General features: G+C 43.5%; 1 protein-coding gene across 1 annotated transcript; it reads left to right on the forward strand.

Annotated features, from left to right (window-relative positions):
• Positions 1 to 17,368: 17,368 nt before the first annotated feature.
• On the forward strand, positions 17,369 to 27,484 carry LOC139565062 (uncharacterized). Its single transcript, XM_071385089.1, has 4 exons — positions 17,369 to 17,628; positions 19,320 to 19,789; positions 19,949 to 20,347; positions 21,035 to 27,484. The coding sequence occupies exons 2-4, from the start codon at positions 19,343 to 19,345 to the stop codon at positions 24,971 to 24,973; spliced, it is 4,785 nt and encodes a 1,594-aa protein (XP_071241190.1). The 5' UTR covers positions 17,369 to 17,628; positions 19,320 to 19,342; the 3' UTR covers positions 24,974 to 27,484.
• Positions 27,485 to 27,880: the final 396 nt, after the last annotated feature.

A 27,880-nucleotide genomic window follows, 5' to 3' on the forward strand; every position in this document is an offset into this window, starting at 1 on the left:
GTAGGCTGGCTAGCAGTGGCTGCGTTGTTGACTTTGTTTGAACGTGTAGCTGGCTAGGTAACCTCGACAATTTCTCAAAAACTACACAATTATCTTGGATACAAGGACAGCAAAGACAACTATGTAGCTAGCTAACACTACGCTAATCAAGTCGTTCCGTTGTAATGTAAGTTGTAGTGTGAGTTTCTACAGTGCTGCTATTCGGTAGAAGTTGGCTAACTAGCAGTGTTAGCTAGCAGTGTTGACTAGGTAGGAGACGGCAGCGCAGCGCGGTGGACGAAAATAGCTGGCTAGTTAACCGAATAATTACTCTAACCAACTCTAAGCTACACAATTATCTTAGATACAAAGATAGCAAAGACAACTATGTAGCCAGCTAACACTACACTAATCAAGTCGTTCCGTTGTAATGTAATCGTTTCTCCAGAGCTGTTATGCTGCTATTCGGTGGCTAGCTGGCTAGTTAGCAGTGTTGACTACGTTACGTTACGGAAATAGCTGGCTAGTTAACCGAATAATTACTCTAACCAACTCTAAGCTACACAATTATCTTAGATACAAAGATAGCAAAGAGAACTGTGTAGCCAGCTAACACTACACTAATCAAGTCGTTCTGTTGTAATGTAATCGTTTCTCCAGTGCTGCTATGCTGCTATGCTGCTATTCGGTGGCTAGCTGGCTAGCTAGCAGTGTTGACTACGTTGTTACGTTCGGACGAAGATAGCTGGCTAGCGAACCTCAATAACCTCAATAACTACACAATTATCTTTGATACAAAGACGGCTATGTAGCTAGCTAAGATCAAACAAATCAAACCGTTGTACTGTAATGAAAATGAATGAAAATGGTAAAACTACCTGTGGAGCGAGGCGGAATTGCGAATTGCGACTGCACGCTCCAAACCGGAAGCGTGTGTTTGGAGCGTGCACCGTTGCCGCCGTTGCCGCCTGCTATACACCACCCTCTGCCCCCAGCTGTGCTCTGGACACCATATGTGAACTGATTGCCCCCCATCTGTCTTCAGAGCTCGTGCTGCTAGGCGACCTAAACTGGAACATGCTTAACACCCCAGCCATCCTACAATCTAAGCTTGATGCCCTCAATCTCACACAAATTATAAATGAACCTACCAGGTACCACCCCAAAGCCATAAACACGGGCACCCTCATAGATATCATCATAAACCAACTTGCCCTTTAAATACACTTCTACTGTTTTCAACCAAGATCTCAGCGATCACTGTCTCATTGCCTGCATCCGTAAAGGGTCAGCGGTCAAACGACCTCCACTCATCACTGTCAAACGCTCCCTGAAACACTTCAGCGAGCAGGCATTTCTAATTGACCTGGCCGGGGTATCCTGGAAGGATATTGATCTCATCCCGTCAGTAGAGGATGCCTGGTTATAAAAAAAAAAATGCCTTCCTCACCATCTTAAATAAGCATGCCCCATTCAAGAAATGTAGAACCAGGAACAAATATAGCCCTTGGTTCTCTCCAGACCTGACTGCCCTCAACCAACACAAAAACATCCTATGGCGTTCTGCATTAGCATCGAACAGCCCCCGTGATATGCAACTTTTCAGGGAAGTTAGAAACCAATATACACAGGCAGTTAGAAAAGCCAAGGCTAGCTTTTTCAAGCAGAAATTTGCTTCCTGCAACACAAACCGCAAAAAGTTCTGGGACACTGTAAAGTCCATGGAGAATAAGAGCATCTCCTCCCCGCTGTCCACTGAACTGAAGATAGGAAACACTGTCACCACCGACAAATCCACTATAATTGAGAGTTTCAATAAGCATTTTTCTACGGCTGGCCATGCTTTCCACCTGGCTACCACTACCCCGGTCAACAGCACTGCACCCCACCCAGCTACTCGCCCAAGCCTTCCCCATTTCTCCTTCTCCCAAATCCAATCAGCTGATGTTCTTAAAGATCTGCAAAATCTGGACCCCTACAAATCAGCCGTGCTAGATAATCTGGACCCTTTCTTTCTAAAATGATCTGCTGAAATTGTTGCCAACCCTATTACTAGCCTGTTTAACCTCTCTTTTGTGTTGTCTGAGATTCCCAAAGATTGGAAAGCAGCTGCGGTCATCCCCCTCTTCAAAGGGGGACACACTCTTGACCCAAACTGCTACAGACCTATATCTATCCTACCCTGCCTTTCTAAGGTCTTCGAAAGCCAAGTCAACAAACAGATTACCGACCATTTCGAATCCCCACCATACCTTCTCCGCTATGCAATCTGGTTTCAGAGCTGGTCATGGGTGCACCTCAGCCACGCTCAAGGTCCTAAACGATATCTTAACCGCCATCGATAAGAAACAATACTGTGCAGCCGTATTCATTGACCTGGCCAAGGCTTTTGACTCTGTCAATCACCACATCCTCATCGGCAGACTCGACAGCCTTGGTTTCTCTAATGATTTTTTTATTTTTGTTATTTTTTTTTTTATTATTTTACCGTTATTTTACCAGGTAAGTTGACTGAGAACACGTTCTCATTTGCAGCAACGACCTGGGGAATAGTTACAGGGGAGAGGAGGGGGATGAATGAGCCAATTGTACACTGGGGATTATTAGGTGACTGTGATGGTTGAGGGCCAGATTGGGAATTTCCTCGCCTGGTTCACCAACTACTTCTCTGATAGATATCAGTGTGTCAAATCGGAGGGTCTGTTGTCCGGGCCTCTGGCAGTCTCTATGGGGGTGCCACAGGGTTCAATTCTTGGACCGACTCTCTTCTCTGTATACATCAATGATGTCGCTCTTGCTGCTGGTGAGTCTCTGATCCACCTCTACGCAGACGACACCATTCTGTATACTTCTGGCCCTTCTTTGGACACTGTGTTAACAACCTTCCAGGCGAGCTTCAATGCCATACAACTCTCTTTCCATGGCCTAGAATTGCTCTTAAATATAAGTAAAACTAAATGCATGCTCTTCAACCGATCGCTGCCTGCACATGCCCGCCTGTCCAACATCACTACTCTGGACGGCTCTGACTTAGAATATGTGGACAACTACAAATACCTAGGTGTCTGGTTAGACTATAAACTCTCCTTCCAGACTCACATCAAACATCTCCAATCCAAAGTTAACTCTAGAATTGGCTTCCTATTCCGCAACAAAGCATCCTTCACTCATGCTGCTAAACATACCCGTGTAAAACTGACCATCCTACCAATCCTCGACTTCGGTGATGTCATTTACAAATAGCCTCCAATACCCTACTCAATAAATTGGATGCAGTCTATCACAGTGCCATCCGTTTTGTCACTAAAGCCCCATATACTACCCACCACTGCGACCTGTACACTCTCGTTGGCTGGCCCTCGCTTCAGACTCGTCGCCAAACCCACTGGCTCCAGGTCATCTACAAGACCCTGCTAGGTAAAGTCCCCCCTTATCTCAGCTCGCTGGTCACCATAGCAGCACCAACCTGTAGCACGCGCTCCAGCAGGTATATCTCTCTGGCCACCCCCAAAACCAATTATTCCTTTGGCCGCCTCTCCTTCCAGTTCGCTGCTGCCAATGACTGGAAGGAACTACAAAAATCTCTGAAACTGGAAACACTTATCTCCCTCACTAGCTTTAAGCACCAGCTGTCAGAGCAGCTCATAGATTACTGCACCTGTACATAGCCCATCTATAATTTAGCCCAAACAACTACCTCTTTCCCTACTGTATTTATTTATTTATTTATTTTGCTCCTTTGCACCCCATTATTTCCATCTCTACTTTGCACATTCTTCCACTGCAAATCAACCATTCCAGTGTTTTACTTGCTATATTGTATTTACTTCGCCACCATGGCCTTTTCTTGCCTTTACCTCCCTTATCTCACCTCACTTGCTCACATTGTATATAGACTTATTTTTCTACTGTATTATTGACTGTATGTTTGTTTTACTCCATGTGTAACTCTGTGTTGTTGTATGTGTCGAACTGCTTTGCTTTATCTTGGCCAGGTCGCAATTGTAAATGAGAACGTGTTCTCAACTTGCCTACCTGGTTAAATAAATGTGAAATAAATAAAATAATACGTTTTGACTATGGTAGACTTATGTTAAGTATTTAGGACATATTCTAAGCCGGCAGGGAAATAGATAGAGAAAGAAAAACAGTGATTTTATAAGCGTTAAAATTAATTATGAAAGGAAATATGTTGCAGTTCTGTAACGGCGTTCCTCCTCCTCTTCATCCGAAGAGGAGGAGCAGGGATTAAACCAAAATGCAGCGTCTTGATATGACATGATTTATTTAAGTAAAGACGAAAACACGAACTTCACTTGAAACTAAACAAAACAACAAACGGAGTAGACGAACCTGAACATAAGAACTTACATAACACGAAGAACTCACGAACAGGAAAATGACTACACAAAACGACTACCGAACGAAACAGTCCCGTATGGTGCAAACAAGCACAGACACAGGAGACAACCACCCACACCAAACCATGTGAAAACACCTACCTTAATATGATTCTCAATCAGAGGAGATGAAAACCACCTGCCTCTAATTGAGAACCATATCAGGTACCCATAAACCAACATAGAAACAGAAAACATAGACTGCCCACCCACACTCACGTCCTGACCAACTAACACATACAAAAACTAACAGAAAACAGGTCAGGAACGTGACAAGTTCTTAGGGATGGTAAATTACTGTAGATAATGGATCCCACACTATGCAACATATATTAAAGTATTGATGAGACTGATTTAGGATTAACCCATGTTATTGTTAGATTTCCGAAGGAGAGATTTCATTAGTACAGAAAACATATGTTATGTTTAGCATTCGTTTTGGCTTTTTTTAATTATTAGAAGATTTTTATTTAAATAGTAGAAAGTTGACAGGGATATATGGCATCTGTGGTGATCCAGGATCATTGAGAGTATCGAGATAAACTTAATTAACTATGTAATAATCTTAGAGATTACTACCATAGACATGTTGATTTTTCTAAAAACCCATGAGTGCAAACAGGGAGACGGTGAGACAGTTAGTCAATATTTGGAAACAGAAACCATAATTAAAACTAGAGAAAACTGGTTTTACTGTGATAGATTTGGTTAATGCATTTTTATTTTAGTATAAGTAGTATATCCTGATAGCCAAGGTTGGTTTGGCTTTACCTTTTAAGGGAGGGAATGGATATATACTAGGGTATTATATGATTTTTTTGTGCGAGTAATTAGGAGTAGTTAAGGAAGTTTGACCCTCCAAGAGGGTGCCAAATGTTGATATATGTAGATGATATATTGGTGTCGAATCCCTCCCAGGAGGGCTGTAAAGCTGATACACTGTTTTTAGCAGAACAAGGTCATAAAGTTAGTAAGAGGAAGTTGCAACTCTGGCAGGAAGAGGTTATCTATTTAGTATAGATAATATTTAGTTATATTTAGTATAACTCAGGAAGGGAGAACACTTAACTCTACCAGAAAAACAGCCATTTTAGAAGTACCTAAACCACTCGATAAGAAACAGATGATGAGTTTTCTTGGAATGACTAACTATTGTCGTGAGTGGATACCCCACTTTGCAATGCATACCGGAAAGCTCAGTGAGTTGATATAAGGTAAAGCTATGGCAGATAGAGATGAGATAGAATGGATTAGTGTAGCAGAAGAACAGTTTATGAGTATTAAGAAGCTGTTAATATCTAGTACAGTCTTAGCGTTCCCCAGATATGATAGGCCCTTTATACAAACAGTGGATTGTAGGGAGGGGTTGGGGACTCGGCATCGGTTGTGCTTTATCATGATTTGACTTTAAAAGTTCCACATGCCGTATCCATACTGTTGTTAGAACAATAAATGGCTTACATGTCACCAGCTAGACATTTGTCTTGTATGATAATGCTTTTGAACATGCCTAATTTGACAATAGAACGTTGTGCTACTCTGAACCCCTCCACATTAGTTTCTAATGCAACAGACAGCAGCCCAAATGATTGCGTGTCAGAAACCGAGAAAGTTGCCTTACTACGACCCGATTTAACTGACCTTGCTTTATCTGATGGGGAACTTACTATGTTTGTAGATGTATCCTCAAGAAAGAACCCTGATGGCACTAATGCAACAGGATATGCTGTAGTTACAGAAACAGAAGTTTTAGAAGCAGAGCCCTTACCTAGGAACTATTCAGCATAATAAGCACAAATAGTAGCACGTATCCGTGCATGTCAGTTAGGGACAGGGAAATGCATTACCATTTATACAGACAGTGCCTATGCATTTAATACAGTACAGTAATCCCTCGTTTATCGCGGGGGTTACGTTCCGAAAATGACCCGCGATAAGTGAAATCCGCGAAATAGAAAACTTCTTTTTTTTTTACAATTAGCAACTATTACATGTATACAAATACAGTGACTCACGTGTAGGCCGTTTCACTGCTCTTCAGACTGGGCCGCTGCATCCTGACTGCGCTCTGCAGTGTTCTCTTCTTCTGAAGCCCGCGGTGCAGGTGTGTTTGTTCGGGAGAAGAGCATAGTGATAGGCAGCTGTTGTCGCTCTTTTTTCTTCTTTGCAAAAAGATCCTTGTACACCGACATGCCACCATCGATTACGTTGGAGAACTGTAATGAACGGCTCATCAAAGGGTCCCATTCCTCAGCTACTCGCTTAAGTTCAGTGGCCATTCGCACCATGGTTGCTAAGCGACCAAGCGTTAGTCCTTCCTTCCTTCCTGGCCAACTTAATGTAAATTTGCCAAGCTGTTTTATGTACGTACACATAACTGCACGAGACGACAAAATGATAGCACAATTCGTAGCATGTTTTGATACAAGAAGCGGGAGTGAGTTTTTAGCGAATCAGAATGCAGAGCACAATGCACCAAAAAAAAATAAAAAATGCATTATGAAAATCCGCGAAATAGCGAATCCGCGATAAGTGAACCGCGAAGTGGCGAGGGATCACTGTACATATATTTGCAGCCCAATGGAGAAACAGAGGAATGGTAACCACTTCTGGGAAACCCATTATACATGTTCAGTTGATTTTGAATTTATTTGATGCTGTATTTTTGCCAGAAAAGTTAGCTATTTGTAAGTGTGAGGCTCATACTAAGGGAATAGAGAGTTGGTTAGGTCAGGGTGTGACTAGGGTTAATTCTAGTTTCCTTATTTCTATGTTGGTGTGGTTGATTCCCAATCAGGGGCAGCTGTCCATCGTTGTCCCTGATTGGGGATCATATATAAGTTGTCATTTTCCTTTTGGGTTTTGTGGGGTCTTGTTTTCTGTTTAGAGTCTGTACCTGACAGAACTATTCGCTTTCGTTTTCGCTTTGTTATTTTGTTTGAGTGTTTTTGATAATAAAAATCATGAACACTTTCCACGCTGCTCTTTTGGTCCACTCCTTCCGACGAGCGTTACATGGGCAGAGTCATGTATCAACTGGGGGGATGGTGGAAATAATAAGGAAGTACTTCGTAGCATACGGGATCACAAATTACTTTAAAAAAATGTGTTCCCTACTGTGTTAATGACTACAAGAATAACCCCCGATAAAGATGGGTTATCCCCATTCGAGAAAGTATGTGGAAGACCATATAGAATGCCAGAATTAGGAAGGCCCGAATAAGGTGATGTAGAGACAGAAAATACCATAACAGAGCACATGAGAAGACTGTTTGTTAAAAACAACCTGAGGATTGATTATAAAAAACATTTGACATGTTTCTACGACTATGGATACTTTTTGGAATTTGTCGAACAGAACAAGGCTTTGGTTTTCTCAACATAATGCACAACCCAAATGGCGTTTTTTTGTGATAAAAGTAATATTTGTTGTGTAACTGGGAGTCTCGTGAGTGCAAACATCTGAAGATTATCAAAGGTAAGTGATTAATTGTATTGCTTTTCTGACTTTCGTGACCAAGCTAACCAAGCTAATATAAGGCTAACTGTTCTAGCATTGATTGCTACACTCACAAAAGCTTGGATTTCTTTCGCTGTAAAGTATATTTTCAAAATCTGACACGATAGGTGGATTAACAACAAACTAAGCTGTGTTTTGGTATATTTCACTTGTGATTGCGTGATTATAAATATTTTTAGTAATATTTTTTAATCTGATACATTTGGGAATTTTCATCTTCCTTTCAGGACCGGAACGAGGCTATAGTTTTCTTAACATAACGCCCAACCCAAATGGCGTTTTTTTTGTTATAAAAGTAATATTTATCGAACAAAAAGTACATTTATTGTGTAACTGGGAGTCTCGTGAGTGCAAACATCCGAAGATTATCAAAGGTAAGCGATGAATTTTATTGCTTTTCTGACTTTCGTGACCATGCTAATTTGGGGCTAGCTGTTGTAGCATTGATTGATACACTCACAAAAGCTTAAATTTCTTTCGCTGTAAAGCATATTTTCAAAATCTGGCACGATAGGTGGATTAACAACAAGCTAAGCTGTGTTTTGGTATATTTCACTTGTGATTGCATGATTATAAATATTTTTTGTAATGTTTATGCATTTGGCTCCCTGCAATTCTAGCGGTTGTTTAGGAAAGTGATCCCGTAAAAGGGATCCGTAGCGCAGTGAAGTTAATGCAACCGCTGTGTTAGATTTCAAAAAAACTTTACGGAAAAGCACACCGTGCAATAATCTGAGTACGGCGCTCAGACACAAAAACAAGCCTTACAGGTACCCGCCATGTTGTGGAGTCGACAGAAGTCAGAAATAGCATTATATAAATATTCACTTACCTTTGATCTTCATCAGAACTCACTCCCAGGAATCCCAGTTCCACAATAAATGTTTGTTTTGTTCGATAAAGTCCATAATTTATGTCAAAATACCTCCTTTTTGTTTGCGCCGTTTAGTTCCAAAATCCAAATTGATGACGCGCAGGCCAGACAAAAAGTCAAAAAATTCCATTACAGTTTGTAGAAACATGTCAAACGATGTATAGAATCAATCTTTAGGATTTTTTAAAACATAAATCTTCAATAATGTTTCAACCGGAGAATTCCTTTGTCTTTAGAAACTAAAAGGAACGCAGCTAACTCTCACGGGGGCGCGCCTGAGTGAGCTTGTGGCACTCTGCCAGACCCCTGACTCAATCAGCTCTCATTCCCTCATCCTTCACAGTAGAAGCATCAAACAAGGTTCTAAAGACTGTTGACATCTAGTGGAAGCCTTAGGAAGTGCAATATGACCCCATAGACACTGTATATTGGACTTCCGGCGCCGAAAAGAGATGGCTGCCTCGCTTCGTGTTCCTTGGAAAATATGCAGTATTTTGTTTTTTTACGTGTTATTTCTTACATCGGTACCCCGGGTAATCTTAGGTTTCATTACATACAGTCGGGAGGAACTACTGAATATACGATTAACGTCAACTCATCATCGTTCCTACCAGGAATATGACTTTCCCGAAACGGATCCAGTGTTTTGCCTTCCACACAATACAATGGATCTGATCCCAGCCGGCGACCCTGTGCGACGCCGAAAAAGGGGAAAACGTGGCGGTCTCGTGGTCAGGCTTCGGAGACGGGCACATCGCGCTCCACTCCCTAGCATACTACTCGCCAATGTCCAGTCTCTTGACAATAAGGTTGATGAAATCCGAGCACGGGTAGCATTCCAGAGAGACATCAGGGATTGCAACGTGCTCTGCTTCACGGAAACATGGCTAACTCAAGGGACGCTAACGGAGTCGGTGCAGCCAGCTGGTTTCTTCATGCATCGCGCCGACAGAAACAAACATCTTTCCGGTAAGAAGAGGGGCGGGGGGGTATGCCTTATGATTAACGAGAAGTGGTGTGATCATCATAACAACACACAAGAACTCAAGTCGTTCTGTTCACCTGATCTAGAACTCCTCACAATCAAATGTCGACCGCATTATCTACCAAGGGAATTCTCGTCAATCATAATCACAGCCGTATACATTCCCCCCCAAGCAGACACATCGATGGCCCTGAACGAACTTTATCTGACTCTTTGTAAACTGGAAACCACACACCCTGAGGCTGCATTCATCGTAGCTGGGGATTTTAACAAGGCTAATCTAAAAACAAAACTCCCTAAATTCTATCAGCATATCGATTGTGCTACCAGGGCTGGAAAAACACTAGACCATTGTTATACTAATTTCCGCGACGCTTATAAGGCCCTCCCCCGCCCCCCTTTCGGAAAAGCTGACCACGACTCCATTTTGTTGATTCCAGCCTACAAACAAAAACTCAAACAACAAGCTCCCGCGCTCAGGTCTGTTCAACGCTGGTCCGACCAATCTGAATCCACGCTTCAAGACTGCTTCGATCACGCGGATTGGAATATGTTCCGCATCGCGTCCAACAACAATATTGACGAATATGCTGATTCGGTGAGCGAGTTCATTAGGAAGTGCATTGACGATGTCGTACCCACAGCAACGATAAAAACATTCCCAAACCAGAAACCGTGGATTGACGGCAGCATTCGCGTGAAACTGAAAGCGCGAACCACTGCTTTTAACCAGGGCAAGGTGACCGGAAGCATGACCGAATACAAACAGTGTAGCTATTCTCTCCGCAAGGCAATCAAACAGGCTAAGTCTCAGTACAGAGACAAAATCGAGTCGAAATTCAACAGCTCAGACACAAGAGGTATGTGGCAGGGTCTACAGTCAATCACGGATTACAAAAAGAAAACCAGCCCCGTCGAGGACCAGGATGTCTTGCTCCCAGACAGGCTAAACAACTTTTTTGCCCGCTTTGAGGACAATACAGTGCCACTGACACGGCCCCCTACCAAAACCTGCGGGCTCTCCTTCACTGCAGCCGAGGTGAGTAAAACATTTAAACGTGTTAACCCTCGCAAGGCTGCAGGCCCAGACGGCATTCCCAGCCGCGTCCTCAGAGCATGCGCAGACCAGCTGGCTGGTGTGTTTACGGACATATTCAATCAATCCTTATCCCAGTCTGCTGTTCCCACATGCTTCAAGAGGGCCACCATTGTTCCTGTTCCCAAGAAAGCTAAGGTAACTGAGCTAAACGACTACCGCCCCGTAGCACTCACTTCCGTCATCATGAAGTGCTTTGAGAGACTAGTCAAGGACCATATCACCTCCACCCTACCGGACACCCTAGACCCACTCCAATTTGCTTACCGACCCAATAGGTCCACAGACGACGCAATCGCAACCACACTGCACACTGCCCTAACCCATCTGGACAAGAGGAATACCCATGTGAGAATGCTGTTCATCGATTACAGCTCAGCATTTAACACCATAGTACCCTCCAAACTCGTCATCAAGCTCGAGACCCTGGGTCTCGACCCCGCCCTGTGCAACTGGGTCCTGGACTTCCTGACGGGCCGCCCCCAGGTGGTGAGGGTAGGTAACAACATCTCCACCCCGCTGATCCTCAACACTGGGGCCCCACAAGGGTGCGTTCTGAGCCCTCTCCTGTACTCCCTGTTCACCCACGACTGCGTGGCCATGCACGCCTCCAACTCAATCATCAAGTTTGCGGATGACACTACAGTGGTAGGCTTGATCACCAACAACGACGAGACGGCCTACAGGGAGGAGGTGAGGGCCCTCGGAGTGTGGTGTCAGGAAAATAACCTCATACTCAACGTCAACAAAACAAAGGAGATGATTGTGGACTTCAGGAAACAGCAGAGGGAGCACCCCCCTATCCACATCGACGGGTCAGTAGTGGAGAAGGTGGAAAGTTTTAAGTTCCTCGGTGTACACATCACGGACAAACTGAACTGGTCCACCCACACAGACAGCGTTGTGAAGAAGGCGCAGCAGCGCCTCTTCAACCTCAGGAGGCTGAAGAAATTTGGCTTGTCACCAAAAGCACTCACAAACTTCTACAGATGCACAATCGAGAGCATCCTGTCGGGCTGTATCACCGCCTGGTACGGCAACTGCTCCGCCCACAACCGTAAGGCTCTCCAGAGGGTAGTGAGGTCTGCAGAACGCATCACCAGGGGCAAACTACCTGCCCTCCAGGACACCTACACCACCCGATGTCACAGGAAGGCCATAAAGATCATCAAGGACAACAACCACCCAAGCCACTGCCTGTTCACCCCGCTATCATCCAGAAGGCGAGGTCAGTACAGGTGCATCAAAGCAGGGACCGAGAGACTGAAAAACAGCTTCTATCTCAAGGCCATCAGACTGTTAAACAGCCACCACTAACATTTAGCGGCCGCTGCCAACATACTGACTCAACTCCAGCCACTTTAAAAATGGGAATTGATGGAAATTATGTAAAAATGTACCACTAGCCACTTTAAGCAATGCCACTTAATACAATGTTTACATACCCTACATTACCCATCTCATATGTATATATACTGTACTCTATATCATCTACTGCATCTTGCCATCTTTATGCAATACATGTACCACTATCCACTTTAAACTATGCCACTTTATGTTTACATACCCTACAGTACTCATCTCATATGTATATACCGTACTCTATACCATCTACTGCATCTGCCATGCCGTTCTGTACCACCACTCATTCATATATCTTTATGTACATATTCTTTATCCCTTTACACTTGTGTGTGTGTGTAAGGTAGTAGTGTGGAATTGTTAGGTTAGATTACTGTTGGTTATTACTGCATTGTCGGAACTAGAAGCACAAGCATTTCGCTACACTCGCATTAACATCTGCTAACCATGTGTATGTGACTAATAAAATTTGATTTGATTTGATTTGATTTGATATTGGATAGGCAAACCTACAAACCTCAGTTTTCCCACTTCCTGGTTGGATTTTTTCTCAGGTTTTTGCCCGCCATATGAGTTCTGTTATACTCACAGACATCATTCAAACAGTTTTAGAAACTTCAGAGTGTTTTTCTATCCAAATCTACTAATAATATGCATATCTTAGCTTCTGGGCCTGAGTAGCAGGCAGTTTACTCTGGGCACCTTATTCATCCAGGCTACTCAATACTGCCCCCAGCCATAAGAAGTTAACCACCGCCTTTGCCATTAGAATAGCTGAGAGAGTCACTTGGGTCCACGTTACCCACTGCAAAGAGGTATGTACACATATAAGCACTGCTGTTCAAACACAGAGTTAGGAGAAGAGCCGAGTACTAACAGGGTTTGAGGGCTACCTCCTTAACGAAGATCCCCTTCCCCAACCGTTCATCACTGTGTGTGCTCCTAGAGGTGTGAGTATGGGGTGGTACCTAGCAGACCAACTAAGGGCAGGAGAGGGTTGGCGGTTTTTGGGAAGATTAGGGACTCTGAGCCGCATCATAGTCTTGGTAATCTTTCTGATACATTCAGACCCACCACCTTCCGGTACTAATTATATGACGCCGTTGTCATTGATAAGAAGTAAAAGACAAACAATATAAAATACTGACCATCAAGGACGAGTGACTTATAGAATAGGAGTCAAAGGTCAAGATGTAGGATTTAAGGTAAACAAACAATTTCCTATTAATGCAGACAACTGTACAGGGATTGGGTTGGCCAGATTGAAGTACTTGGCCAACCCGCCTCGGTTCACTTTAACTCCTGGTGAGTACCAGTGTTATAGACACAAGGATGGTACTAGGAATTTAGGAGATCTTAATGGTAAGTCTGGCAGTTAATGTGACTGACTTAGGTTTGGAAGCACAGGAGAAAATTCTTAACTTTTACTGCCTACTCATCCCGGATCCGGGAGCACCCCCCACAGTAAAAAAGCTGACTAGCATAGCCTAGCATAGCGTCACAAGTAAATACTAGCATCTAAATATCATTAAATCACAAGTCCAAGACACCAGATGAAAGATACAGATCTTGTGAATCCAGCCATAATTTCTGATTTTTAAAATGTTTTACAGGGAAGACCCAATATGTAAATCTATTAGCTAACCACGTTAGCAAAAGACACCACTTTTTTTTACTCCACCAGTTTTTTACTCCATCAGTAGCTATCACTAATTCGACTAAATAAAGATATATATAGCCACTAACCAAGAAACAACTTCATAAGATGACAGTCTGATAACATATTTATGGTATAGCATATGTTTTTTTAGAAAAATGTGCATTTTTCAGGTATAAATCACAGTTTACCATTGCAGCCACTATCACAAAACTCACCCAAAGCGACTAGAATAACTACAGAGCGCAACGTGTATTACCTAATTACTCATCTTAAAACATTTCTGAAAAATACACAGCGTACAGCAAATGAAAGCCCAACATCTTGTGAATCCAGACAATATTTCAGATTTTCTAAGTGTTTTACAGCGAAAACACAATATATCGTTATATTAGCATACCACATGAGCTAACATCACCCCAGCATTGATTCAAGGCAAAAAGAGCGATAACGTTATCGCCGCCAAAATATATTAATTTTTTCACTAACCTTCTCAGAATTCTTCAGATGACAGTCCTGTAACATCATATTACACAATGCATATAGAGTTTGTTCGAAAATGTGCATATTTAGCATCACAAATCATGGTTATGCAATGTAATCTGTCAAAACATACCGGCGCCATCTTGGAAAGGCACCTAAGTTTATGATTATTTATCGATTAGATTGACTAAAAAAATACAGGTTGGACAGCTAATGAAAGATGCATTGGTTATTAATGCAACCGCTGATTTAGATTTTTAAAATTAACGTTACTAGACATACAGTGTGCGTTACAGCCAGACTAGTGCCGCAATAATGGCCGACAAATGCGTTGACATTTTTCCACATAAATACGGAATAAAATCATAAATAGCTCTTACTTTTGGACGAGCTTCCATCAGATTCTTGGGCAAGGTGTCCTTTGTCCAAAATAATGGTTGCTTTGTTGTAAAACGTCCTCTTCAACTTCGGAACTAGCAGCTAACAATAGCTACACGGCACACACATGTCCAAATCCTCAAACGCAATACTAAGGAAATTCCGAAAAATAGCAATATACTCGCATAAACTGATATAAATCGGTTTCAAATAACTTCGTTATGATGTTTCTAACACCTATATCGAATTAAATCACAGACGGATATATCTTAGGTCAATAACGAGAGCTTTTGAGCATGCCATTCTGATGTCCTCTCTTGCGTCTTGGCGAGCGTCGAAAAGAAAGGACATGTCACTCCATTGCCTTTTATAAACTCTGAGAAATACGTAGAGACTCCATTCCACTTCTCATTGGTTACTGACATCCAGGGGAAGGCGGGTGCAGTTCATTTCGATCCATAGGGCACACACAGAGCTTTAAACTGATCTGAGAACAGAGACTATTTTTCTGACCTTCGCATGTCCTGTCATGATTTTCGCTGTAGAAAGAGTTCTGGTTCACCCACAGACATAATTCAAACGGTTTTAGAAACTAGAGATTGTTTTCTATCCAATAGTAATAATACTATGCATATTGTACGAGCAAGAATTGAGTACGAGGCAGTTTAATTTGGAGACGCAAAATGTCGAAGTTGAAACAGCACCCCCTGTAGTGACAAAAGTTAATGTGACTGACTTAGGTTTGGAAGCACAGGAGAAAATTCTTAACCTCACAGCACCTATAACTGATGTATGGTGGGCTTGTACCAGCAAAGGATGCATACTACAGGCACTACCAAAAGGGTGGTAAGGTACTTGCGCCCCGGTGTTATTGGTCCAACTGTCATGATCATTGAAAAGAGTAGACCAAGGCGCAGCGTGAGTAGAGTTCCACATATTTTTAATAAACTGAAACCTCACCAAAACAAAACTTGAAGCTATACAAAATAGTGCAGACAGGCAACTAAACATAGTCAAGATCCCACAAACACAAAAGGGAAATGGCTACCTAACTATGATCCCCAATTAGAGACAACGATAAACAGCTGTCTCTGATTGGGAACCATATCAGGCCAACATAGACATACAAAAAACCCTAGATGACCCACCCTAGACACTATCACGCCCCAACCAACACAGAGAAAAAACAGCTTACTATGGTCAGGGCGTGACACCAACCAGTTCGAGTTAGTCATCAGAGGCCAGTTATAGGGGGCTGAAGTAGGCACAGGAGGAGTTTTGACCAGGATGGGAGTAGCCTTGTCTAGATGGATGCTATTGGCATCCCCAGGGAAGTTCCAGATGAATACAAAGCTATGAATCAAATTAGGTGAAGGCTTTACCACTACGTTCTTTTGGTGTTTGACAATAAATAAAAATGTGGATTCTCTACATCTATTATAATCAACAGAGATCCATGAATGAAACTGGGGATGCAGTAAAGGGGTTCTCTGACCAATTATCCACCACCTCCCTCATGACCTGGCAAAATAGGCTGGCTCTCGATATGTTATTGGCAGAAAAGGGCGAGGTATGTAGAATGATATTTGGATCAATGTGCTGTACTTTCATCCCAAATAACACAGCTCCAGATGGATCAGTGACCAAGGCCCTGGCCGGTTTAACCACGTTGGCTAACGAGTTAGCAGAGAACTCTGGGGTGGATACCTCACTGACTGGGTGGTTCGATAGTATGTCTGGAAAATGGAAGAATGTCATAATCACTGTGTTATGGGCAGCTTTTACCTGTATGACTATGTTGGTATTGTGCGGATGCTGTTTGATTCCGTGTGTGAGAGGTCTCATTGCCAGGGTTCTGGAGAGGTTGATGATGCAACAGATGGTGAGGTATGGTCCGATCCCAAATTCCGATCAGTGGGGCGACAGATACATGCCGCCGAGCCTGGTGGAGGATACTTCCTTGTTCAATTCCAAGGAGCTCATGTTGGCTGAGACTATTTTTGATGTTTAGGAAGACTGTTTCTTTAATGAAGCTATAATGAAAATCCTAAAAAGAAGAGTTATAATTGGATATAGGCCTAGAACAGTCATTGATGACTATGTGATGTAAATACATGTATTGGTTTTGTTTGATGCCCCCTTCTACTCAAATAAAATTAGATGTGTAATAGTGTGTGTGTAATATTTAGTCAAAGGGTGGATTGATAATGGAATTTGTATGTGTAAGGTAATGACTAAAGTATTCCACCCTGAAATGTATAACAGAGTGAATAGTTAGAATTATAAGACTGTATTTCTCTAATGTGTGTGCATAGGACAAGTTAAGATTTTACTATTAAGCAATGTAAGTGAGACAGTGTGTACATAGGAAAAAGGAATTTGTGACAGACAACTTGTCACCTCTGTGAAACTGGTAACACGAAGGAAGTCTCTCCACCCAGGGAGGGGTGAAACCGCTAGGCTTGCAGTAGATTATGTAACATGATGCAGGATATGATAAGCAATGTATGTGTTGGAGTAGACTTGTAAATAGCATTGACAGTGTTAGAGAAGAGGAGGGGCATTTATAAGGGGTATGGTTTATGGTATGACCAAATGTGAGGTATATAAGGCTAGGTGCATTGTATGATATTCAGAGCTCTCTGAATATAGCACTTACCTTTTTCAGACTTCTGGGACTTTGTCAAATTCTTCTATTAACCGGGGCCTTTACAACCCCCGGAGAATTGGTCAAAGTATATAGTGAGTTTTGAGTTAATATCATTGGAACTAGAAATTCTCGTGACAATATTATAGCCAAACCTTGTTTTGTGTGGTACAACAAAACTTGCTGTTCACTGACTATCGCTGCATCTTACGGAGCGTGCATATCTTGAAGTGTATTCGGTTTTGAGGTAAACTAGTTTCTACTTTTATAAATGACATTTTATGAGCTTATACACGTACAAACAATGGCTGTAGGAATAACACAACTTTATCTACTTATGTGTAGCCTAATTACAGAGTTTAATGTAAGAGCCATGTATCTGTGAATGCTTGTGTTGTTGATCATAGTGGTATTTTGTGTACCTACAATTTGCATTGTTTTTCACTTACGAAGCTGAGCCAGATGTGTATGCTGGTCTATCTTGAAATGCATGTTTATAGTTAGTCACGCTTGAATGAGTCATAGTGGTATGATACAGTCTTTAGTGGAGGGCAGCCTCCTTGCTAATACTGTTGAGAGGTGTATGGACTTCCGGACATACCCCTGATAATGTGTGTCACGCCCTGACCTTAGATATCTCTGTTTTCTATATATTTTGGTTAGGTCAGGGTGTGACTAGGGTGGGTACTCTAGTTGTTTGTATGTCTAGGGTTTTTGTATGTTTAGAGTTTTTGTATGTCTTGGGGTTTTTGTATGTCTATGTTGGCCTGATATGGTTCCCAATCAGAGACAACGATAAACAGCTGTCTCTGATTACTCTCCTATTTATAGTCTAAATCATTGCAATTGATCTTAGCAACTTTGATGACAAAATGTTGCCTTACGCAGAGGGAAAATGTTTTTAATTTAATAGCTGTGTTGTTATTTCACATGTATTTTAGGCATGCAAAATATAATAGCATTGGTTGTCAGTGGGGTTGTCACAATCACATTTGAGGAACTTACACATTACTTACACAGTATTTTTTGGTTGTGTTACGGTTGTGTTGCCCTGAGATTGTAAACAGATCTCTTGAAGAGTGCTGCTATTACATTCAAAAGTTAATTGTAAACATTTAATATCCAAAGTACAAGAGAGAAAATTCTAAATAAACAAAAATGTATTCTGTGACATGATTTTGACATCAAATAAGGTTTATTTAGCTGATAACTGGTTTTAATGAAACTCAATTTTGACAAAAGTGACACAACTGTGTTTTTAGTTTATTTTTATGGTAAACATTACAATTTGGTACTTAATTCCTACAGTTTAATCCTACAGTTTATTTCGGAACTTATATATTACCTATACCGTTTATGAAGGTGGTATTACATGAAACCTATCGATTGTAACTTAATTTAGTTATAATAATTAGTTACTTCCTGGTAATCACAAGGTCAGAGGCATAGCTGAACTTGAATCGGCCTTAGAAGAATGAAAAACAGGCAGCATTGTAAGGAGAGACTGACTAGGCGAATCAGCACGAATCTAATTACCCCAACAGGGTCATGCATTATGAGACATTCCCATGACAACTGGCAATACAAACACCATGCTATTCTTATTATTAAGGGATGAGGGTAATGTAGAGCAGCCACTCTCACACACAGTGTGATAAAGGAGAAGTCACAATGTATCTTCAAAGGATACATTGACCTTACAGGAGGTATTGTATTCACATCAGCCAAATTAATCCACAAAGAGTCCTCTGTGTATCTCATGAGCTCTTCTCTTAGATAATATGAATAGCCTGATTGAATTACAGCCTTTACTACTCATACAGGTTAATATGTCACGTTTTTGCATACTATGGTTGAGAGGGACTACTGGGGCAAATTACCTGAGTGTCTTAACAGTAACTCAATTGATTGTGCATCCTCGCTCTCTCATTGCATTAGGTTCCCCCTATCAACAGTACAGGATGGCACTTCTCGATTACCCTATTCCAGAGCTAGATGTCACCTTACAAGAGGCAAGCCGTGTGCTCCAGCTCACCCTGAGCCCCGAGCACTACGCTCAATTCAAAAACACCCTTAGCCAACAGAGGGAGGTCCTGCAGGAGGCCCAAAACTGCTTGGCGTCTGCCGCCTCTGGCCGAGAGAACTGGGTGACAGAGCAATTCAAGAGCCAGCTGCTCTCATGCACTGACCCACTGCCCACCTCGACAGCCATCCCCGCTGTCTTGTCCCCCTCCAGAGCCAAGAAGGAGTGTTCCCAACTTGAGAGGGCTGCCGCTCTGCTCTGGGCTGTGGCCAAGATGTATAGTGAGCCTTCGCTGGTAGAGGGCGAGGGGCAAACTGAGCGCACACAGCAATCAGAGGTGTTTGCTGCCAGCCGTATTCCTGGGAAGACCCAAGATGAGATTAAAGTAAGCTTTGGGGAAAAAATTGACTACTTTGACTCAATGTTGTTTTGTGTTTTCATACACCATCTCTGATGATAATGATAACAGTTCATCATACTCCTTTGTCTTATTTTCATCTAATGTGATTATCTCCTACTTCTTAATGTGCTATTTGTATTACAGGTATACCCAGACTGCCTCCATGCCATCGTAATCTGTGCTGGAGAGGTATTTTCAATCAACATACTGCAGCGTCTCAGCCCAGGTGGGCCTATGTCCCCTTTACCGTTCCCTGACATCTACAGCCAAGTGGCTCATGTGATGAGCCAACATAGAGCTGCCAAGAACAATGAGCCCTCTGCCATCTGCGGCCTCTCTGCCCTGCAGCGGCAAGCCTGGAGTGCAGTGAGGGAGGAGATCCTTAGAGCAGGTGGGGCAGCGGCCGCCTCACTGGGGTTGATGGAGAGTGCTGTGGTGGCTCTCTCCCTGGAAGACTGCAATCCACCAGCTGATCTGGCAGACACCCTCAACGCTGTCAGACTGGGAGGAGGAGATGGGCCCTGTCTGAGATACTATGACAAGGTACAGTATGGGATGTTTGTGGTACTGTAACTGTGGATAACAACTACTACAATACAGTGTCACGTCTGTTTCCGCTCCCCCTCTCTGGAGCTCGAGGCCACAGGCTGATCATCATTACGCACACCTGTCACCATCGTTACGCACATCTGCCCTTCATCGGACTCACCTGGACTCCATCACGTTATTAATTTCCTCCCCTATATCTATCACGTCCTCTGTTTCTTTCCCGAGTCAGTATTAATGTCGTTATGTGTGCCTTGTCCATACGCTGTTCGTGTTTTGTTTCCTGTCTGTTTATTCATTAAATATTCGCTCCCTGTACTTGCTTCTTCTTTCTCAGCGTCTGTCCTTACAATACAGTACAGTACAGTGGTGCTGTAGTGAATCAACTGGATTCATCGGGTTACCGGATGAGGATATATTATTATACATCTCATTTAAAACCTGGAACATGATTTTATGTGTTGACAAAAATATGTGCTAGATAATGGAGTTAAATCAATTTTTCTATATTGAATCAAATTGTAAGTGGATCTTTACTGCACATCAGCCATACATAATTGCACCCAACAAACTTCAGTTTATTAACTCACTGACACAAGACTTGAAAACATAGGTTCCACTTTAGCTCAACATCACAAGTATCACAAGTAAAATAAAAATGATTTTTCTATACTTTTTCTACAGGTGGTGAACCTGGTGGTATTCAAAGACAGCACAGCAGGGATGGCGTTTGAGCACAGTGCAGTGGATGGAATGGTGGCTGGGTTAGTGGCTGAGACTGTGTGGTATCTCTCCGAGTCTCTTAATGTGGACCTAGTCCAGACCAACACAGGAAGCAATGGGTCAGCCTATCTTAACAAGGCTGATTCCTCCTCCCCAAGCCCCCTAGCATTCCCACTACAGGGTATAACTAAAACAGACCCCCCAAAGTCCTCCCCTAAAGCAATTAATCCCATAATCACGTTTGAGGTTCCCTCTTACCCAGATGTCTTTGCTACCCTCCGGGGTCACAGGGGCCTGTATGATGCCTGGATCAACTTTTCCTTGCAGCTCTCCCTAAGGCAGACTCTTGGGGAATCTGCTGCCAGCCACATTCTTGTAACCCCTACCCATATGCGTCACTACAAGCATGGCCGCTGCGATCAGACATACTCCATCACCATGCAATCCTGCCAGCTCATTAGTGCTTTGGAATCCTGCATCGGACCAGATAACAAACCTCGATACACGAACGAACTGCTCCGTCTGTTCCATGTGGCTTTCCTGGAGCACAAGAACCTGATCAAAGCCACTAAAAGTGGACACGGTGTGGGCCCTCACCTCGCAGCCCTACGCTGGTCCATGTCTGCAGACAACCCTCTCAAGAAGTTTCTTGACCCCTTTGGGTGCCCCTCCGTTTACCTTACTGGCAAGGATTTGATAGAGGGAGTGGAGCTTGCTGTAGGGAACGTGTACGCTAAAGACCAACTGGCTGTAACCTACATGGGGAGGAGAGACCGGGTCCGTATGGTGCTCAATGGGAGAGGCACCTTTGCCACAGTGTTGGAGAAGCTTCAAGATAGCCTGAAAGTAAATCTGAAGCTGGTGATGCTTCTCGCTGTCAGATATGCTGTAGCCGGACAAATGGGAGCAATGGAGTGTCTGCTGCAAGAAGGACAAGTAGGAAGAAGGAATGGATCCACCCAAGGGGAAATTGACAAAAGTATCAGTCCAGCAGGCCAAAAACAAGGCAAGACAATGTCCAAGCCAACACTTCCCGCTGACTCTGCCTCCAACATGAGTCCAGACTTTACTCTGGTGATCCATGGTGGAGCTGGGGAGGAGATGATGCTAAATACAAAGGTGGTAGACGTCATTGAATTTGCTCTGCAGACAGCCCTGACCCTCGGAGCACAAGTGCTACAACAAGGAGGCAGTAGTCTTGACGCAGTGCAGCGGAGTGTGCAAGCTCTTGAGGACTGCTTTCTGTTCAACGCCGGGAAGGGATCAGTTTTCAACAAAGATGGGAAAAATGAGATGGAGGCGACCATAGTAGATGGAAATGGGATGAACTCTGGGTCGGTGGCTTGTGTGACTAGTGTGAAGAACCCAGTGAAAGCAGCAAGACAGGTCATGGAGAAGAGTGCACACTCACTCTTAGTAGGGGAAGGTGCAGAAGAGTTTTTGCAAGGCTTAGAAGAGAGTGAGAAGCCTATGAGGGCGGAGTACTTCCAAACTGATGTCCGTCGCAGAGAGCTGATAGCAAAACTCAGTGCTGGCAATGCCTCCAAGAACAACCATCCACAGACGGTGGGAGCTGTTGCTTTGGATCGGAGGTGTAGGTTAGCTGCTGCAACGTCCACAGGTGGGTTGGTGGGAAAATGGAAGGGTCGAGTTGGGGACACAGCAATAGTGGGAGCAGGTATATTTGCTGATGACAAGCTTGCAGTAACATGCTCTGGTGATGGAGATGTGTTTCTAAGGCACACAGTTGCACAAAAAGTAGCCAGTCTCTACCATCATAAAGGCTACAGCCTTAGGGCAGCATGTCGAGAAGTCATATCTGAGAACTTGAAGGGCAGCTGTGCTGGAATCATTGCTGTAGACGCCAAAGGCGATGCTGTTATTGAAACCAATGCTGGGGTGTTGTTTGTAGCATCCATGGTTGGTGGCATTGCACGTGTCGAAGTCCTGAGACCCATGAAGAGTTATTCCAATGTGATCTGGGAGACTGACAAATTAGTTGCTCACCTACACTCACACCCTTGGACACCAGGTGCCACCATCCTTACCCAAAAGACTCTGAGTGGACCGAGCAGCATCTTTCAGTTGGCTGTACCAGATTTCTTAGAACTGTTGCAAGGAGCAAGGGCTGTTTCAAACCTGCTATGCGAACGACTGGGGGTACAGCGTTGCGCCCTAGTATTTAACCCACATCCCGAGACCCCGGCCCATATCCGAGTGCTGCCACTTCATGGCCTGGAAACCAACTGGTGCCCCCATCTGACCGGGGAGGAGGACTTTCAGCCCTATGACCCAGGTTACTGCAGCTCAAAGAGTGGCCCACGCTGCGAAGACGCAGATCTGGATCAGGTTCAGGCCAAGATTCGGGACAAGCTGCCAACACCTAACGCACCATTGTGTTATGACTTCTTAGGAAATCCCTCCCACAATGGACTGTTCTGCCGTATCGTCCGTGGGGAGGAGCAACATTGGCGGGTGTGGGAGGACAGTGATCATGTGGCTTTCCTCACTCCCTACCCTAATACACCTGGACTCACAGTTCTAGTGCCACGTAAACCACTGTCAAGCAACATTTTCTGTCTGGAAGAGACTGATTACACATCACTGATCCTGGCCACTCGTAAGGTAGCTGGACTGCTGGAGGAAGGAATGCATGCTCGAGGTGTTGCACTCATCTTTGAGGGCTTTGAGATTGATTATGCCTATGTCAAGCTGATACCTCTGGTTCCTCCACGTGGTGACAAGCCTGCTGAGGTGTTCCCAGAGTACTTCCAAAGCTACCCCGGGTATGTCTCATCTGTCGATGGCCCTCCCGCCAGCCCTGAATCTCTAAAGGAAATCCACACCAAAATCACACTTTGCAGGCCTCCTCGTTCCTGGGAGGAGCCACAGAGCCACTCCATGTTAGCCATCAAGAGCCAGTGGTACCGCAATCTCTTTCAAATTCAAAATACCCTCTTCCACAGCACAGTGGAGTACTTCAACAACACCTGTCAGTACGCGTACGCCCTGACTCCTCTCACCACTGACACAATCTCCTCTCCGATGGGCCTGGGATCAGACTCCGAGCCCGTTTCCGTCAACTTGCTGGGGCAGGATGTGTACTTGGCTGACTCCATGCAATTTGTGCTGGAGTATTTCTTGCGATTCCAAGAGAACTTGTCGGGGGCATACTATATATCGGCAAGTTTTCGGGGAGAAGATCCAGATGCCACGCATCTTAACCAGTTCTACCATGTTGAGTGTGAGCTCCTGGGCGACATGGATACTGCCATGCACATAGCTGAGGGATACTTGGCTCATCTCACCAATGCAATGCTGAAAAAACACTCCAACATCATCCTGAACTCTGCTGGGACCCTTTCACATGTCCAGGACTTACTGGAGAAGTTGGAAGGAGGAACCGCTCTCCCAAGAGTCACTCTGGACAAGGCCATCCCTATGATGCCCTCGCCAGACTGCTTTGAGTGGGTACAGGACGGCCAGCCCCAGTTTGGCAGGAAGTTAACCCGCAAAGGAGAAAAGGTTTTGATTGAGAAGTACGGAGGCGCTGTTTGGCTGACAGAGATGGCCCACCTGGGAGTGCCTTTCTACCAAGCATATGTGGAGGGCTCTGGCAGACGCAAGGCAAAAGCATCGGACCTTCTCTTGGGATTGGGAGAGACTCTGGGTCTTGGGGAGCGTCACTCCAACCCCGAGATGGTGCAAGAAGCCCTCAGACATCACGCTGTCCCAGAGGAATCCTACAAGTGGTACATCAACATGCGGCAGGTCATTCCTCTACTCACCAGTGGGTGGGGCATGGGCACAGAGCGCTATTTGTGTTGGCTGCTTCAGCATAATGACGTCAGAGACATACATATTATACCCCGTATGAAGGCCAGGAAATACATGCCTTGAAATATCCCTAACCCATTAGTTACTCAAAGACTGATGAAAAAGTTCCCCTAACTGTCAGCTCTTTCATTGAACGTCCTAAGGGATGCATAGAAAGCGAGACAACATATCTATAAAACTCTGAGTATAGTATACTATAACATTAGGAACAAGAGATGAGTTGCAGTTATGATAGAGCAGTGATTGTGTGTTGAAAATGTGCTGATTGTGTAGATTAGGAAGGGAAACAAATTTGAGCTATTTTCTATCATATACCTTTGTATATTTTCATATACAGTACCAGTCAAAAGTTTGGACACACCTACTCATTCAATGGTTTTTCTTTATTTTTACTATTTTCTACATTGTGTCTTGTAGTAACCAAAAGTGTTAAACAAATCAAAATATATTTTATATTTGAGATTCTTCAAAGTAGCCACCCTTTGCCTTGATGCCAGCTTTGCACACTCTTGGCATTCTTTCAACCAGCTTCATGAGGTAGTCACCTGGAATGCATTTCAATAACTGGTGTGCCTTGTTAAAAGTACATTTGTGGAATTGCTTTCCTTCTTAATGCGTTTGAGACAATCCGTTGTGTTGTGACAAGATAGGAGTGGTATACAGAAGATAGCCCTATTTGGTAAAAGACCAAGTCCATATTATGGCAAGAACAGCTCAAATAAGCAAAGAAAAACGACATTCCATCATTACTTTAAGACATGAAGGTCAGTCAATTAGGAACATTTCAAGAACTTTGAAAGTTTCTTCAAGTGCAGTCGCAAAAACCATCAAGCGCTATGATGAAACTGGCTCTCATGAGGACCGCCACAGGAAATTAAGACCCAGAGTTTGTCACTCCCTGATCTGTTTCACCTGTTCCTGTGTCTCAACCCCCTCTAGGTGTCGCTTATTTTCCCCAGTGTATTTATCCCTGTATTTCCTGTCTCTCTGTGCCAGTTTGTCTTGTATGTTAGTCAAGTCAACCAGCATGTTTTTCCTGCCTGCCCTTCGGTACCTTTTGGACTCTGAACTGGTTTTGACCCTTTTGCCTGTCCACGACCATTCTCTTGCCTTACCCTATTGGATTAAATAATATTGTAAGACTCCAACCATCTGCCTCCTGTGTCTGCATCTGGGTCTCGCCTTGTATCATGATAGTTACCTCTGCTGCAGAGGACAAGTTCATTAGAGTTACCAGCCTCAGAAATTTCATCCCAGATAAATCAGTGTTCAAGTAACAGACACATCTCAACATCAACTGTTCAGAAGAGAATGTGTGAATCAGGCCTTCATGGTTGAATTGCTGCAAAGAAACTACTAAAGGACACCAATAATAAGAAGAGACTTGCTTGGGCCAAGAAACACGAGCAATGGACATTTGATCGGTGGAAATCTGTCCTTGGTCTGATGAGTCCAAATTTGAGATTTTTGGTTCCAATCACCGAGCTTTGTGAGTCGCATAGTTGGTGAGCGGATGATCTCTGCATGTGTGGTTCCCACCGTGAAGCATAGAGGAGGAGGTGTGGGGGTGCATTGCTGGTAACACTGTCAGTGATGTATTTAGAATTCAAGGCACACTTAACCAGCATGGCTATCACAGCATTATGCAGCGATACACCATCCCATCTGGTTTGCGCTTAGTGGGACGATCATTTGTTTTTCAACAGGACAATGACCCAACACACCTCCAGGCTGTGTAAGGGCTATTTGACCAAGAAGGAGAGTGATGGAATGCTGCATCAGATGACCTGGCCTCAACAATCACCCGACCTCAACCCAATTGAGATGGTTTGGGATCAGTTGGACTGCAGAGTGAAGGAAAAGCAGCCAACAAGTGCTCAGCACATGTGGGAACTCCTTCAAGACTGTTTAGAAAAGCATTCCAGGTGAAGCTGGTTGAGAGAATGCCAAAAGTGTGCAAAGCGGTCATCAAGGGGAAAATATACTTTTTTGGTTATTACATAGTTTGTCATCACTATTATTCTACGATGTAGAAAATAGTAAAAATAAAAACCCTTGAATGAGTAGGTATGTAGAAACCTTTGACTGGTACTGTATAGACAAGCCAATTGTACCAAATAATGTTTTTTCCAAAGCAAGATTTTGTTACATGTAGAAACATCGGTCTGTTTGTAATTCTGTAAAGTATGTCTGTAAATCCTTCTATGTAAAACCCTTAATCATTCTCTGTACTTGTTACAAAATATCTGGTTAAATGAGGAATAACTTGGTTCAATTCACACAAAATAATTACTGTTAAACAGGCATGTCAACTGTCTAAACAAGTGAGAGAAGATATTTGTTAACATAACACATTGGTCAAGGTGGACACTTCCCTGCCCTATTTAACAGAACAGATGTTTTGCGTATGATTATAAAAACACTTGAGAATACCATACTTGTGTGAATTTTCAAATATTGATTATTATGAGGTGAATTGTTGCGTTTGTTTTATATGTATGATCCTTTCAATTGTTTCCTCTATTACCAAGGCAATAATAAACGCTGTCTTCATCAGCCATCAAACAATGTAAATCTCTTGTACTTTGTGGTATTTTTAACATTCAAATTAAATTGTTGCTGGGTCATATTTTTTCCCTTATTCTTACTCCTGGAATGCTTTGAGTAGGGCCTAAATAGAAAAACAGCGGTAGAAATGGTTTGTAAAGGGCCTCCTGGGTGGCGCAGTGGTCTAGGGCACTGCATCGCAGCGCTAGCTGTGCCACCAGAGACTCTGGGTTCGCGCACAATTGGCCTAGCGTCGTCCGAGTTAGGGAGGGTTTGGCCGGTAGGGATATCCTTGTCTCATCGCGTACCAGCGACTCCTGTGGCGGGCCGGGCACAGTACGTGCTAACCAAGGTAGCCAGGTGCACGGTGTTTCCTCTGACACATTGGTGCGGCTGGCTTCCGGGTTGGAGGCGTGCTGTGTT

Source organism: Salvelinus alpinus, chromosome 36 (assembly GCF_045679555.1).
Source record: "Salvelinus alpinus chromosome 36, SLU_Salpinus.1, whole genome shotgun sequence".
In the NCBI taxonomy this organism is placed as follows: Eukaryota; Metazoa; Chordata; class Actinopteri; order Salmoniformes; family Salmonidae; genus Salvelinus; species Salvelinus alpinus.

Bases quoted from the DNA above. Each gene is read 5' to 3' on its own strand.
- LOC139565062 (XM_071385089.1), top strand. From the start codon at position 19,343: ATGGCACTTCTCGATTACCCTATTCCAGAGCTAGATGTCACCTTACAA. The intron at 19,790-19,948 runs GTAAGCTTTGGG...TTTGTATTACAG, and splicing joins AGACCCAAGATGAGATTAAA to GTATACCCAGACTGCCTCCA. The intron at 20,348-21,034 runs GTACAGTATGGG...CTTTTTCTACAG, and splicing joins GTCTGAGATACTATGACAAG to GTGGTGAACCTGGTGGTATT.